The following is a 12,870-nucleotide window of genomic DNA, read 5'->3' on the forward strand; positions in this document are numbered from 1 at the left end:
ACAGGATCAGAAGCAGGCTCCAGGCTCTGAGCTGTCAGCACTGAGCCCGATGCAGGGCTTGAACCCGTGAACTGTGAGATCATGACCTGAGCTGAGGCTGGAAGCTTAACCGATTGAGCCACCCAGGCGCCCCTACTTTCTGTTTTTTTGTTGTTTTTTTTTTTAACATTTATTTATTTTTTTGGGACAGAGAGAGACAGAGCATGAACGGGGGAGGGGCAGAGAGAGAGGGAGACACAGAATCAGAAACAGGGTCCAAGCTCTGAGCCATCAGCCCAGAGCCCGACCCGGGGCAGGGCTCGAACTCACGGACTGCGAGATCGTGACCTGGCTGAAGTCGGGCGCTTAACCGACTGCGCCACCCAGGCGCCCCCTAGTCGTTTCTAATCAAACGTGAATTTTGCGAAATGAAGGTTTTAAGTTAATGTGATTACTTGATTATTGTACATAATACTGTTCTCCTTTTCAAGTCATCTCAGCTTTGTTTCATAATCATCTTTCAAAAGGCTGAACAGATTAAGTCACAACTTGTACTTTATCTAGTTCTGCTTTTAAACAAAATGTAATTAACCTACTTAATATTTTTTTCTTCTTTCCTTAGAGTCTTTTGTTGATGTTGACGCAGACTTCCATGCTAGGGTACCAGTGGTGGTGTGCAGAGAAAAGCAAAGGTCTCCGTTTCTTTAAGCTGTTTATATATTAAATAGAAACTTGCCAGAAGCACATGTACTTTATTATCTTCATGTCCAGTTTCTAGAATAACAGGCTTCTTATGTGTTTAATTTCACAGGCTCACTATTAGCATTCTGTCTATACTTTTGGCATTTGATGCAGGAGGAAAAGGTGTTTTATTTTAAGAAGAATAGAATTATTTGAAAGGAAGTATAGGGAGGAAGCATCTTGACCCATTTGGTTTCAGTATAAAACAACTTTATCAAATCATTACTTGATCGAGCCACCTTACATTGCCATCCTTTTCAGCAGCATTTTTAGCAGCGCTGAATAACTATTAGTGTGACTTCCCCCGTGTGTCTCTTCCTCCATCTGGAAGCATCATCATCTCGTTAAATGGATGGTTTGTAGGCTGTAATGAGTCTTCATTAGGCAGATTCCTCCAACTCTTGGGAAAACACTTTTATTCTTACAAAGATGAATCCATACTCTCATTTGAAACATCTTACAGTATTTTCCTTATTTTCATTTCCCCTCAGAAATAGTTTTAGTATATGAAAATACAAAGTTCTAGTTCTGAAAAATAAAATTCGCTCAGAGAATAGCTACCCTATCTTTTTCTTAATGCAATGGCCTAAATAACCCGTAAAGATTTAGTAAGTTTTTAATTTTCATTTTGAAGATCTTTATTATCAGTGTAAATTAGTTGTCAGCGTTTAAAAGATACCTGATACCTGCATAACACTTTTTATCCTTCTCTTTTCCTCTCCCATCCCCACCCTTTACCCCACCAGTGGTCTTCTTTGTAAAGTGAGTGCAGGAAATGAAAATGCTTGTCTGACAACAAACCATTTAACTGCCCTTGGAAAACTTGAATCAAAGCTGGTTCCTTTGGTGATTGCGTTTAGGTACTGGGCAAAGGTAGGTTTGAGTTCTTTAAGTGCACAAATACATACTATGTATGCATAAACAGTATGCTTTGATTTTTGCATGGTTAATTTAATCTTAAATGTTTGGATGCATATTTATAGACATGAGGGGAATAGGCATCTGAGTATTAGAACAGAAATTTTAATGTCTACGGAAAGGAAAATTTAGTATTTCTATTTCACTATGACGGTATTGCTCAAAAGATCAAAATGATTTATAGTACTTATTAAAAATCAGACTTATAGGTCAAATCCCAGAGGATATGGTCCAAGAATTTACATTCTAACTAGTTTCCCAAGGTGATTGTTAGGCACAGGAAAGTTTGAGGTAAACCTTCTCATACCATTTCCAATAATGTACCCAGAGACTCCAAAAATGGCAGCCACTCTCTCATCGTGCTTACATTTCTATAATGTTTTAAATATGACATCTCAATATTTATTAAGCATTTAGTATTTCCTTAAAACATAAGGTCCCATCATGATTATAAAATTGAGATTCTGGGTAGGTGCTTTGTAGAGAAAAGCCAAAGCTTTACTAATTAAGATATGACAGTAACAGGTAGTCCCTGTTGCCCCAGTCCGGGATAAACAGGGGACTGCTTTACCCTTAACCGGGTGAGTTGAAAATTACAATATGCCATCCTTTGAAAGCTGCTTCCTGCTTCATCCCTAAGTAGGCTATGCTCTTAAATTGTTTTTCCTGTTAGTGCTAATGAATTTGCCTACATTCTCTCCCCAATCATCTTTTTGACCAATGCGTGAATTTTCAAGGCAGTAGCTTCAGATGAGGGGACCACTAAACTGAGCAGAGCCAGTTGGCTTGTACTTGGGATTGAACTGTCATTTTGATTACATTAATAAGTGGGTTTTTTAAAAAATATTTATTTATTTTGATAGAGAGAGAGCGAGCGTGTGCATGAGTGGGGGAGGGGCAGAGAGAGAATCCCAAGCAGACTCCACTCTGCCAGCACAGAGCCTGGGGCTCAAACTCTCACCAGCTGTGAGATCATGACCCTGAGCTGAAGTCAAGAGTTGGATGCTTAACTGACTGAGCCAACCAGGAACCCCATGATTTCATAAATAAGTGTTTTCACCAAGTGAGTGGATTTGCCGTGGGTGTCAAAAAATGAAATAACACGGGCACCTGGGTGTTTCAGTCGGTTGAGTGTCTGACTGTTGATCTTGGCTCAAGTCATGATCTCAGGGTTGGTTGGTGAGTTCAAGCCCCACATCTGGCTCTGCGCTGACAGTGTGGAGCCTGCTTGGGATTTTCTCTCTTTGCCGCTCCCCAACTTGTGCACACATGTGCACATGCTCTTTCTCTCAAAATAAATAAATTAAAGTTTTTAAAAAAATGAAATAACAAATATTAGTTTAATTAATGAGATTAAAATTTGAAATTGAAGTTGCCACTCAACCACAGTAAGTGGTTGCTTCAAAAGTATGAGGAAGTTTTATTTTTTGTCATTGTGGTGTTCTATTCTGAGAAGTAAACCATCTAACACACAGGAATGAAGTTACACGTTTGTTTGGTTGGGTTTTTTTAATGTTTATTTATTTTTGAGAGACAGTGCAAGTGAAAGAGGGGCAGAGAGAAGGGGACAGGATCTGAAGCAGGCCCTGTGCCGACAGCAGCGAGTCCAGTGTGGGGCTCGAACTCACAAACCACAGGATCAGAACCTGAGCCAAAGTCAGACACTCAAGCGACTGAGCCACCCACGTGTCCCGAAGTTAGAGGTGTTAGAAAAAATTGTGTAAATGATACGTTGATAGAAAAGAACGTTTACTCTTTTTTCTCTCATTTGTAGCTTTGCAGTATAGATCACCCTGAAGAAGGAGGTTTGCCACCATATGTGTTCGCCCTGATGGCCATTTTCTTTCTGCAACAGAGGAAAGAACCCCTTCTGCCTGTTTATCTAGGATCATGGGTATAACATTTTTTTGCTTATATATCTGATAGTGATTTTATTACAGGGCCACAGTTACTTACGCATAATTTCAAAATCTAAAAACCTAACCAGAACTGACATGAATTTATTTTTCCTCCTAGTCTGAACATTCATGCCTCTCACTGCTGAAATATTAATGTATTTGACTACAAGATGCTGGCCTATACTGTGCTAGGGGTAGCAATAGTTCTCTAAACTGAGAACCCTCTTGATTTGTGAAACACACATGAGCCTAAGGGTTTTAAACAAGAGAATGTGAACCTGAATTAAATTTATCCTTTGGTACATACTTCCTCTGAGTATGACTAGATACTTGAATTTACAAATCACCTCCAGACAGACTGCATGAAGCATTTGGTTGCTGTAACTTTCTGTTTCTAGTCTCTCAGCCCTCTGCATTCCCCATTCCCTGTGAAACAAAAGGAAAGAGTTGAGATTGCTGGCTGTACTGCAAGATGCAGAGCATTGTCACCGCTTGAATAATATTTTCGTGTTTAAGATGATTCAGAATTCAGTGATGTGGCCACTCTTTCCTGCATAAATTAAGGTTGAATTGGTTTATTCAAATAGGATTTAAGGAGAAACCGTCTCAAAGTCAAGATACCATTCTCATCCTCTTGGAAACCTCACTTTTAAACCCTAAGTGTTTATCTTGAGAACATCTTATATGTACACTTAACTGTATAAAAAGTCTCCCTTGGTGAAAAGCTTATTTGGGCACATTTGGTATTTTAACCACTTTTCTTCCTACTGTACCCAGGATTCTCATCATTTAAGGAGAGTATGTTCTACGGCAGTAGCTCTTACCTATGGGTACATAGCAAAATTGTATGATTATAGGGAAAAGTTTTTTCTTTGTACTTAACAGATTGAGAATTAAGCAAGGACCTGCTGGGTCCTAGGAACAAAGACTAAAGCAGAATGAGCCCCTTGTAAATGGTCCCGGCAGAGGGATCGCAGTCGGCTCTGTGTCCCAGTGGCCTGAAGGGCCCTCTCTTTGTGCTTGTACTGAACTGAAAGGATGCACGGTCCCAGCGGGTGTCTGCTAGACTGCTCTCCTGATGGAGCGAAGAGAGAACAGTCAACCCTTAGCCGATAAAGAACCTTTTCCATCAGACCCAGAGGGGAGTCTGTCTCTGAAGTTTTCCTCTCATGTTAGTCCAATAGAGACAGGACGTTAGGATGGAACCAAACCAGTTAGACTCTTGAGAGCACATTGTATGGGTTCCCATACTCACTATTGTCTTGGTGAGATATGCCTTTCCTTGGGTCCTGGTCACCTCTGAGTAGTCCTCTGTCACTGCTGTGAGGATGCAGGAAAAAGGATGTTTCTATTCTGGTAAGGGGGTTCTCCTAAGGATTTACTTAAGACTACAGTAGTATCAATATACCCTTTTCTGTGGCCAGTATATTACATCCTAGGCAGTGATACTGGAAATTCTCTATGGTGACACTGAATTTGATTGTGATTATAGCATTTGTTCATTTAAGATTTAATGAGAGAAACAGGTATGTGGTGGTCAAACATGGATTGAATTCTATGGATCAAATAAGGCACACTCTACTGCTTGAACCAAAATGATCTGCAGTTTTCAATGTTTTAAGCTAGTCAATTGCCAGTACTAGAGTCTTACCAATGCTAGAAGCTTCTGCTAGAGTCACAGAAATATAAAGCAAGTGAAGGTAAAGAAGTTAATTTCAGTCCCTTATTGGTGCCAGAAATTTTACATCATTATTTTTGTAGAAAATCCATTGAAGATTTCTAAATTATGTGGATGAAAGTATCTAAACTGTTGATTCCTTCACAGTCCTTTAAAACACCATGTAGGTTTGTCATTTTATTTGGCCCTGAAGGGAATACACAGATGAATAAGACAAAATTCTCCATGAAGAAGTTTAGAATATCCTACCTCTGTGCCCTAATCTGTCTCCTCAGAAATTCTTCAGCCATTCTCTCCCAACCTATGCAGACCTCTTCCATGTTGGGGGCTGTCCTCGCTGACCTCTTAACTTCCATGTATTGTTAGTAGACCTTGATTTGACTAAAAGTTGAAATCATAGTGAATAATGACTGATGAATAGGTTTAACCTTGTCTGCTCATCATCTTTTGTCCACTACAATAATATCTTATTAGTCTTCTAGTAAATATTGTTTGGGATCTGTCTTGTTTTGGGCTATATAGGCTTAGCCTTTAGCAAACAGTCCTTTACACATGAAGGATGCCAGGTAACAAATGTAATGGAAAGAAGAGTAAAGTTTGATAGCCCTACAATTCCTCCAGCTCTTGTTATTTATACATATCCCTGTGACCTCCAGCAATTTATTTTCTCTGAGCCTCGGAGTCCTTATCTGAAAAATTCTGAAATGAGACCATGAATGTAAAGCTCCTAAAACAAAGTAGGAGAACAAATGTAGTCCTTTTCTCCCTCAATAGGAAGTCAGGTTCTACTTATGAAATGGAGGCATGAACTCCTAAGCAAGTGATCCATGTATAAGTAACAGCTATAAATTCTCAACAAAATGCCAAAAAAAAAAACCAACAACGCGAACGCTCTGGAGACTGAACAAGTGCAAGCCGACTTTGGAGAGAAGTCAGACCTTGGAGCAGGTGGCCAACACAGAGCGAGTGTCCGTTTTTTCTGTGGCTTTACCCCTAAAGGCAGCTCTGCGAGAAAAACCAGTCCCCTTTCTGGCAAGAGGAATTAGGGCTACCAGATAAAGGGGAAGAACCCAGAAGGGAAAGATATTAGAAGTGGAACCCTTAACTCTGTGTATAAAATCAACTCGTCTCTAACTTCTGAACCGGTCCAGTCTGTTGGATTAACAAGCTTGGATGTCATCACTCTATACTCAGAAAAAAGGGGGAAAAAAAAACAAAAAAAAACCTAAACAAAGTGAAAATCAACAGCTCTTCTTAGATCCATCAGAGAATTGAGGTCACAGGGAAAACCATTGCCCAAAAAATTGGAGAGACAGGCAAATAGAGCAAATTATAACTTATCAGAGCAGGAGGCCAGGAACGGAGCCTATACCAGGGTAGGAAGGCTTAGACTATGGCTCTGGAGGCTCAGTATGGACAAGCTTGAGCGTGAAAAATAACAGGGAGCCCCAGTCTTAGGGGACCCCCAACAATTTCACAGGTTTTACTTCCAGGAACCCCCACCAGCTTCTCAGGGTGAAGATCCAAGAAAAATCCCCTCGTGCTTTGGCCGAGTGAGAGAAAAAGTCGCAATTTTAAAGTATGCCCAGAGCATTCTGTTCTTCTAAACAAGCTTGCCTTCAAGGGAAACTTTTAACCAGGGCTTAACTGACCTGGAGGAAAGGAGAGTGCCTAACTCCAGCCCCTTTCCTGACCTTTCCTGTCTTCTTACCTGGGGGAAGGCAGGGGGAGGGTCTCAGTCACTAAAGGACTGAGACCTGATCATAGGACTGTATAGAATGCTTCCCCTCCCCCCAGACCTTACCACCACATCATTAGGGCTCCTGCATAAAATGGGATTATAACAGAAACACCTCGTTTCAAGAAATCTGTTAGGAAACCCAAAGACAACAGGGGAGACAAAAACAAGGACACCAGATGAAGTTTTAGCCTCTTGACATCTACAGCTACAACAAACACATAGCCTAACTCCTAGCAAAATAAAACCTCACACTTGGGGTGCCTAGGTGGCTCAGTTGGTTAAGCGTCTGACTCTTGATTTGGGCTTAGGTTATGGGATTGAGCCCCAAGCTGGGCTCTGTGCTGAGAGCATGGAGCCCACCTGGGATTCTCTCCCTCTCAAAATAAAAAAAAAATAACTAAAAAAAAAAAAACAAAACCTTCACACTAAAGGCCTGTCTCTGTCCCTTTTACCCAGTACACCTATCCAGCTTTCCACCAGAAAATTACAAGTCGTACTAAAAAGGCAAAAAAAAACCCCACCATAGTTTAAAGAGTCAGAGCAAGCATTGGAATTATGCAACTGGTAAATTAAAATAGATTAAAATGCTAAGGGCTCGGACAGAAAAAATGGGTGACGTGCAAAAACAGGTGGGTAATAGAAGTGGAGAGATAGATGGGAGCCCTAAGAATCAAAAGGAAGTGCTACAAATAAAATATGTAACAGAAATAAAGAATGCCTTCAGTGGGTTCATCAGTAGCTTGGACACAGATGGGCAAAGAATCAGTGCGCTTCATTCAGTAGAAGCTTCCCAAACTGAAAAGCAAAGATCAAAAAACAAAACCAGAGCCGACTATCAAAGAACTGCAGGACAATTACCAGGAGTTGTGATATATATATATTACGAGAGTATCAGAAGGAGAAGAGAAAGGAACAGAAGAAATAATTGGGGATAATGATGACTGAAATTTTCCAAAATTAATGGCACTTTAAAAAAAATGTTTTTAATATTTATTCTTGAGAGAGAGGGAGAGTGGAGAGAGGCAGAGAGAAAGGGAGACACAGATCAGAATCAGGCTCCGGACTCTGATCTGTCAGCACAGAGCCCGATGCGGGGCTCGAACCCACAAGCCGCGAGATAATAACCTGAGCCGAAATCAAGAGTCGGTCACTTAACCACCTAGGTGCCCCCTACACGCACCTGTTTAAAGGCTATGATCAGTCCCGTTTTACAATAAAGAAAGCTGTTCAACTTTGTTCCAAATTTCTTGGAACTTTTAAGCCCAAACTGTTTTCTTTAGCCATTTGCATTCCAACAACATCGATAGAAACAGTTTCTTACATTGAGTATTCACTGTGTGCTGTGGCCTGTGTCAGTGATTTATGTACATTATTTCACGTCACAACTATCCCATAAAGAAAGTTCTCCTGCGACCCGTTTTTACAAAAACCTGCGACGGGAAGAAAGCAAGCACTGACTGGAAGTCTCACAGCTCCAGGAGGGAGCTGAGCTCAGGGCCTGGGCAGTTTTACTCCAGAACCCATGGCTCTAGGCCTAAGCCATGTTACCTTCTCCCAGACTCTTCACTAAAAAATTATTTCACAAAGTCACCATTTCTTTTGCCAATTAAAACCTTGGTTTTTAGTTTAAAAAGTATTTTCAAATTAATAGATGTCTTGGAGGTATCCCAGAAACGATACCTTTTTCTTTTTTTTTTAATTAAAAAAATTTTTTTAATGTTTACTTTTGAGAGAGAGGCACAGAGTGTGAGCGGGGGAGGGGCAGAGGGCGAGGGAGACACAAAATGCAGGCTCCAGGCTCTGAGCTGTCAGCACACAGCCCAACGCGGGGCTTGAACTCAACGAACCATGAGATCGTGACCTGAGCCAAAGTCAGACGCTCAACCGACTGAGCCACCCAGGCGCCCACCCCCTCCCCCTGCCCCGCTTTTCTATTTTCTGTGAGCTAGAAGTGTGTTTCCATTTCTTTCAGGATTAATAATGCTCTGGTCGATATCGAATCCTTTCTACCTTATAATAATAGCGTGTGTCTAATTTTTCCTAGATTGAAGGGTTCTCGTTGAACAAACTAGGAAATTTCAACCTTAAAGACGTTCAGGAAGACACCGTGGTTTGGGAGTATGCTGACAATGCTGCCGGAGATGCGGAAACAGCAGAACACGAGGCACCAAGAGAAGTGCCTGTTAAGAGGGGACAGGTCTGTTCTCTTTCTCATTTTTAATTGTACAATTTCTATTTGATTTCATTGTTCATTGTGGACTCTGTGACTTAATCAGGCCTCCTTTCTGTCTTTACCTATCTTAACTCTTTCGTGGATGTTTCATTTTCTAGTCTGTCCGGTCCTTCAACTAGACAAATAAAGACAAAAGGTAAAACGCAGATCATCAGATACAGTTATTTCTGTAGTGTCTTCTGTGTGCCAGGTCCTGTGAGGGTTACTGAGAATTCAGAGATCAACCCCTGTCTATCCTCAAAGAGCTTATGTCTTAGATGGTATTAAGAGTTTTAAATATATGAAAAGTTCGTTGACCTCAAAGGTACTAAAATCACAGCGAGTAAGTATTTGGTATGATGTATTTTCACGTCCTCATCCATACCATTAGAGGTTGGCAAGGAAATATATGCACAGGGAAGGAATTGCCATTTACATTTCAGGGGTGCCTGGGTGGCTCAGTCGGTTGGACGTCCGACTTCGGCTCAGGTCATGATCTCACGGTTTTCGGGTTCGAGCCCCTCATCGGGTTCTGTGCTGACAGCTCAGAGCCTGGAGCCTGCTTCAGATTCTGTGTCTCCTCCTCTCTCTGCCCCTCCCCTGCTCATGCTCAGCCTTTACCTCTCAATAATGAATAAACATCGAAAAAAAAATTTAATTTCAAACAAAAATCTGAGCATTGTAATTATTTTAGAAATGATAGGAATCTGCCCCAAATTGGTGGACAGTCCCTGACCTCATGCCTTTCTCCATAACCTTATGGGATGAAATGGCAGCAATACCCACAAAATACTTCTGAGACCAGGATTCGAACCCTAGCTACACACAAACAAGTCAGGTCACTCCTCTGGTCTGTGCCTAAAATGAGGAGATAGTGGTGAGTGGTAGATTCTCCCGTTGTGTTTTCTAGAATCCTTGAGCATTGGAGAGAGAAGGGAGGCTGTGCCACTCAACCTCTGCCACCACCAGAACACCCCCACTTTTTTTCTGTGTCCTGTTTGGGGTTCCAGGAGTGGATAAGAGTAGAGGCCGTGGAGCCAGAATATGTGAATCCGTATCCCAGCTCTTGCACTTCCTAGCTGTGTGTCCTTGGGCAAGTGACTTAATCTTCCTGTGCCCCAGTTTCCTCACCTAAAACTGGAAATGATATTGGTACCGTCTCAGAGGGTCACTGACTCATGGAATGCTTAACTCAGTGCCAAGCATGTGGTAAGCACACAGTAAATGTTAGCTGCCATTCTTTTCTCTTTCTTTTTTTTTGGGGGGGGGGAAGAAAGTGTTCCCTACTTTAAAAGAATAAAAACAATAACGAAAAACAGCTTAAGTCACTAATGTAGAGCTATCAAAGGTCTCTTAAGTTCCGTGTGGTATCCTCAAGTCATTTTGGTGAGAGGCTTAAAAGCCCTTAGTGATGCTGAATAAGGCTTATGGATAAAGCGGTGAAATTTCATGAGGCTTTCAATTTCTAGGGGTTTTCTTCGTGTCCTCAACCACAGTGTTTGGACATGGACAACTTCCATTTTCAGTCACTTCTGCTTTGTACATCTACCCGATGACCTGATCTTATTTGACAGAATGTTTGTGGTCAGGATTTAGTGGCTAATAAAATACCATACCACTTGTTTTGATCCTCAGTATAATAAAGTGGGATGGGAGACAAATTTGTATACCTCAGAAGGAAAAGCTGTTGCTGTGAGCAGAAGTAAATACTTGATCTTTACATCTTTGTGTCGTGTGGAGAGATTAATCCTGCTGCCACTTCAGAAATGGAGACCTAGATAGGGTCGAGATTGATTGTATGGTGTGATGAAAGAGCCCTGTCCTGGGATTGAGACACTGCTCGTGCTGCCACTGACAAGCAGCGGGACTTTTGACAAGTCACGTCAACTCTGGGCTTCCATTTTCTCTCCTAACATCCGGGGACTGAACTAGATTACCTCTCAAGAGCACCTTACGGTTGTGACATCATGTTTCAGTGATAAGTGGATTCCTTGTACTTAAAAGCCTGTATACCTAAGTGAGAAAATACAGAGAGCAACCGAATGTGCCAGATGCTTTCCCTTGTCTCTCATTTAATCCTCATAACTGTCCTGTGTTATAGGTGGTACCGTCCCTACTCTGCAGATAATGATAGCGACCATTTTTTGAACATGTGTGCCAGGCACTGTGCTAAGCTCTTTACAGACATTCTCTCACTCAGTCCTCCCAACAACCCTCTGAGGTGGGTACTGTAATCCCAATTGTTCAGATGAGGAAACTGAGGCTTAGACTGCCTATAGCTTGGCCAGGATCCTACACAGCCAGTATATGGCAGAGTTGGATTTCAAACTTAAAAGTCCCATGGCAAAGGCAGTTTTAGCCACTGTGCTGTCGTGCCAGCTGAGAGTGAAGACGCTAAGTCAGGGAGCAGTTAAAAGAGAAGTGGCAGAGTCAATATTTGGACTCTTTTTTCCCCCCCTATTCTAGGTCCTATGCACCTTCCAGTACATCCCATCACAGTATGTTCCGATTTGTCGAGAGCCTGTCAATGTAAAACTGACGTCAATTTCTGAAACCAAGAGTTCTTTGACTCTGGTGCCCCTGGCTGGCTCATTCGTAAGAGTATGCGACTCTTGGTCTCAGGGTCATGAGTTCGAGCCCCATGGTGGGCGTAGAGATTACTTAAATAAACTTTGAAAAAGACAAAAAGTTTTTTAACTTGAAGATCAGTTGCCCCTGGCATAGCTTCTCAGAGCAAAGGAAGGGAGTGTTTTGCCTTTTGCTCTACACCCTTAACCTGCCGCCCATTTTAGTGTGCGTGAGTGTAAAGGTGCCCTTCAGCGGCAGCACCCGGGAGAGCTCTGTGCTGAGACCCTCGAACCTAAGGCTTCAAAATTAGGAGTGCCAGCCACCTGGCTACCTATAAGTGCCCGCCTGCCCCTGTGATGATGGTTAGATTTTAACCTGCTCTCATCCCAGGAGTGCAGTATTTGCCGCAAACAAAATAGAACCTAGATGCAATTTACCCAGATGGATTGTCACATTCCTATGTTTGCTATGGTTTTTCAGAGTTTTTGTAATTTGCTTGAATGATCTCGAGTTTCTCAGATTGTGCTGACTTCGGAACTACCTGTGTGTTTTCTCTTTACTGTTCTAGGTATCATTAATATTTGATTTCAAGCACCAGCCGTCAGTACCAGTTGGGCAGCTCTGGGTGGAAATGCTTCGATTCTATGCATTAGAATTTAATTTGGCTGATTTAGTGATAAGTATCCGTGTCAAAGAATCAGTGTCTCGTGAATCCAAGGATTGGCCCAAAAAGCGCATTGCCATTGAAGGTATCTCAGAATGTTTCTCTTAAATTTCCTTTCCTTTTAAGGTACCAGTCTAACCGCATGCTTTGTATTTCATTCTCCTTTCAGCTCCCACGTGTAACATAGGCCTGACCCCAACAGCGAAATAAACAGTTAGACTCTGGCATGTGTTACCGTGGTCATTCCAAGGGACCAGACTGTTCTTTCTGGGTTTTTTATGCACTGCAATAAAATGTCTTAGTTAAAAAATAGCTAAGCAGTGGCTGGGCAAGTCCTCGCTTTCTTTGTAAATTGCTTACCAACCTAAACGCAAAAAAAAGTTTTTTCCCCTGGTGATGTGTGAATCCTCCTTTCCTCTCTGCTGTTCTCATTGCTGGATTTTTAGATTCAGCCCTTTCATGGGTTGTTGA

At 41.8% G+C, this 12,870-nt stretch overlaps 1 protein-coding gene across 9 annotated transcripts in view; it reads left to right on the plus strand.

Annotated features, from left to right (window-relative positions):
• The window catches only part of TUT7 (terminal uridylyl transferase 7), a 62,206-nt gene that overhangs the window by 13,132 nt on the left and 36,204 nt on the right, over nt 1-12,870 (plus strand). For all 9 annotated transcript variants that reach the window (XM_040450270.1, XM_040450262.1, XM_040450264.1 and 6 more), the window contains exons 8-12: nt 602-671; nt 1,467-1,593; nt 3,413-3,532; nt 9,000-9,152; nt 12,304-12,484. In XM_040450270.1, coding sequence (XP_040306204.1) covers nt 602-671; nt 1,467-1,593; nt 3,413-3,532; nt 9,000-9,152; nt 12,304-12,484 — 651 coding nt within the window. The remainder of the gene's footprint in view (nt 1-601; nt 672-1,466; nt 1,594-3,412; nt 3,533-8,999; nt 9,153-12,303; nt 12,485-12,870) is intronic.

Source organism: Herpailurus yagouaroundi, unplaced genomic scaffold, assembly GCF_014898765.1.
Source record: "Herpailurus yagouaroundi ecotype Mexico unplaced genomic scaffold, PumYag 201, whole genome shotgun sequence".
Taxonomy (NCBI): domain Eukaryota; kingdom Metazoa; phylum Chordata; class Mammalia; order Carnivora; family Felidae; genus Herpailurus; species Herpailurus yagouaroundi.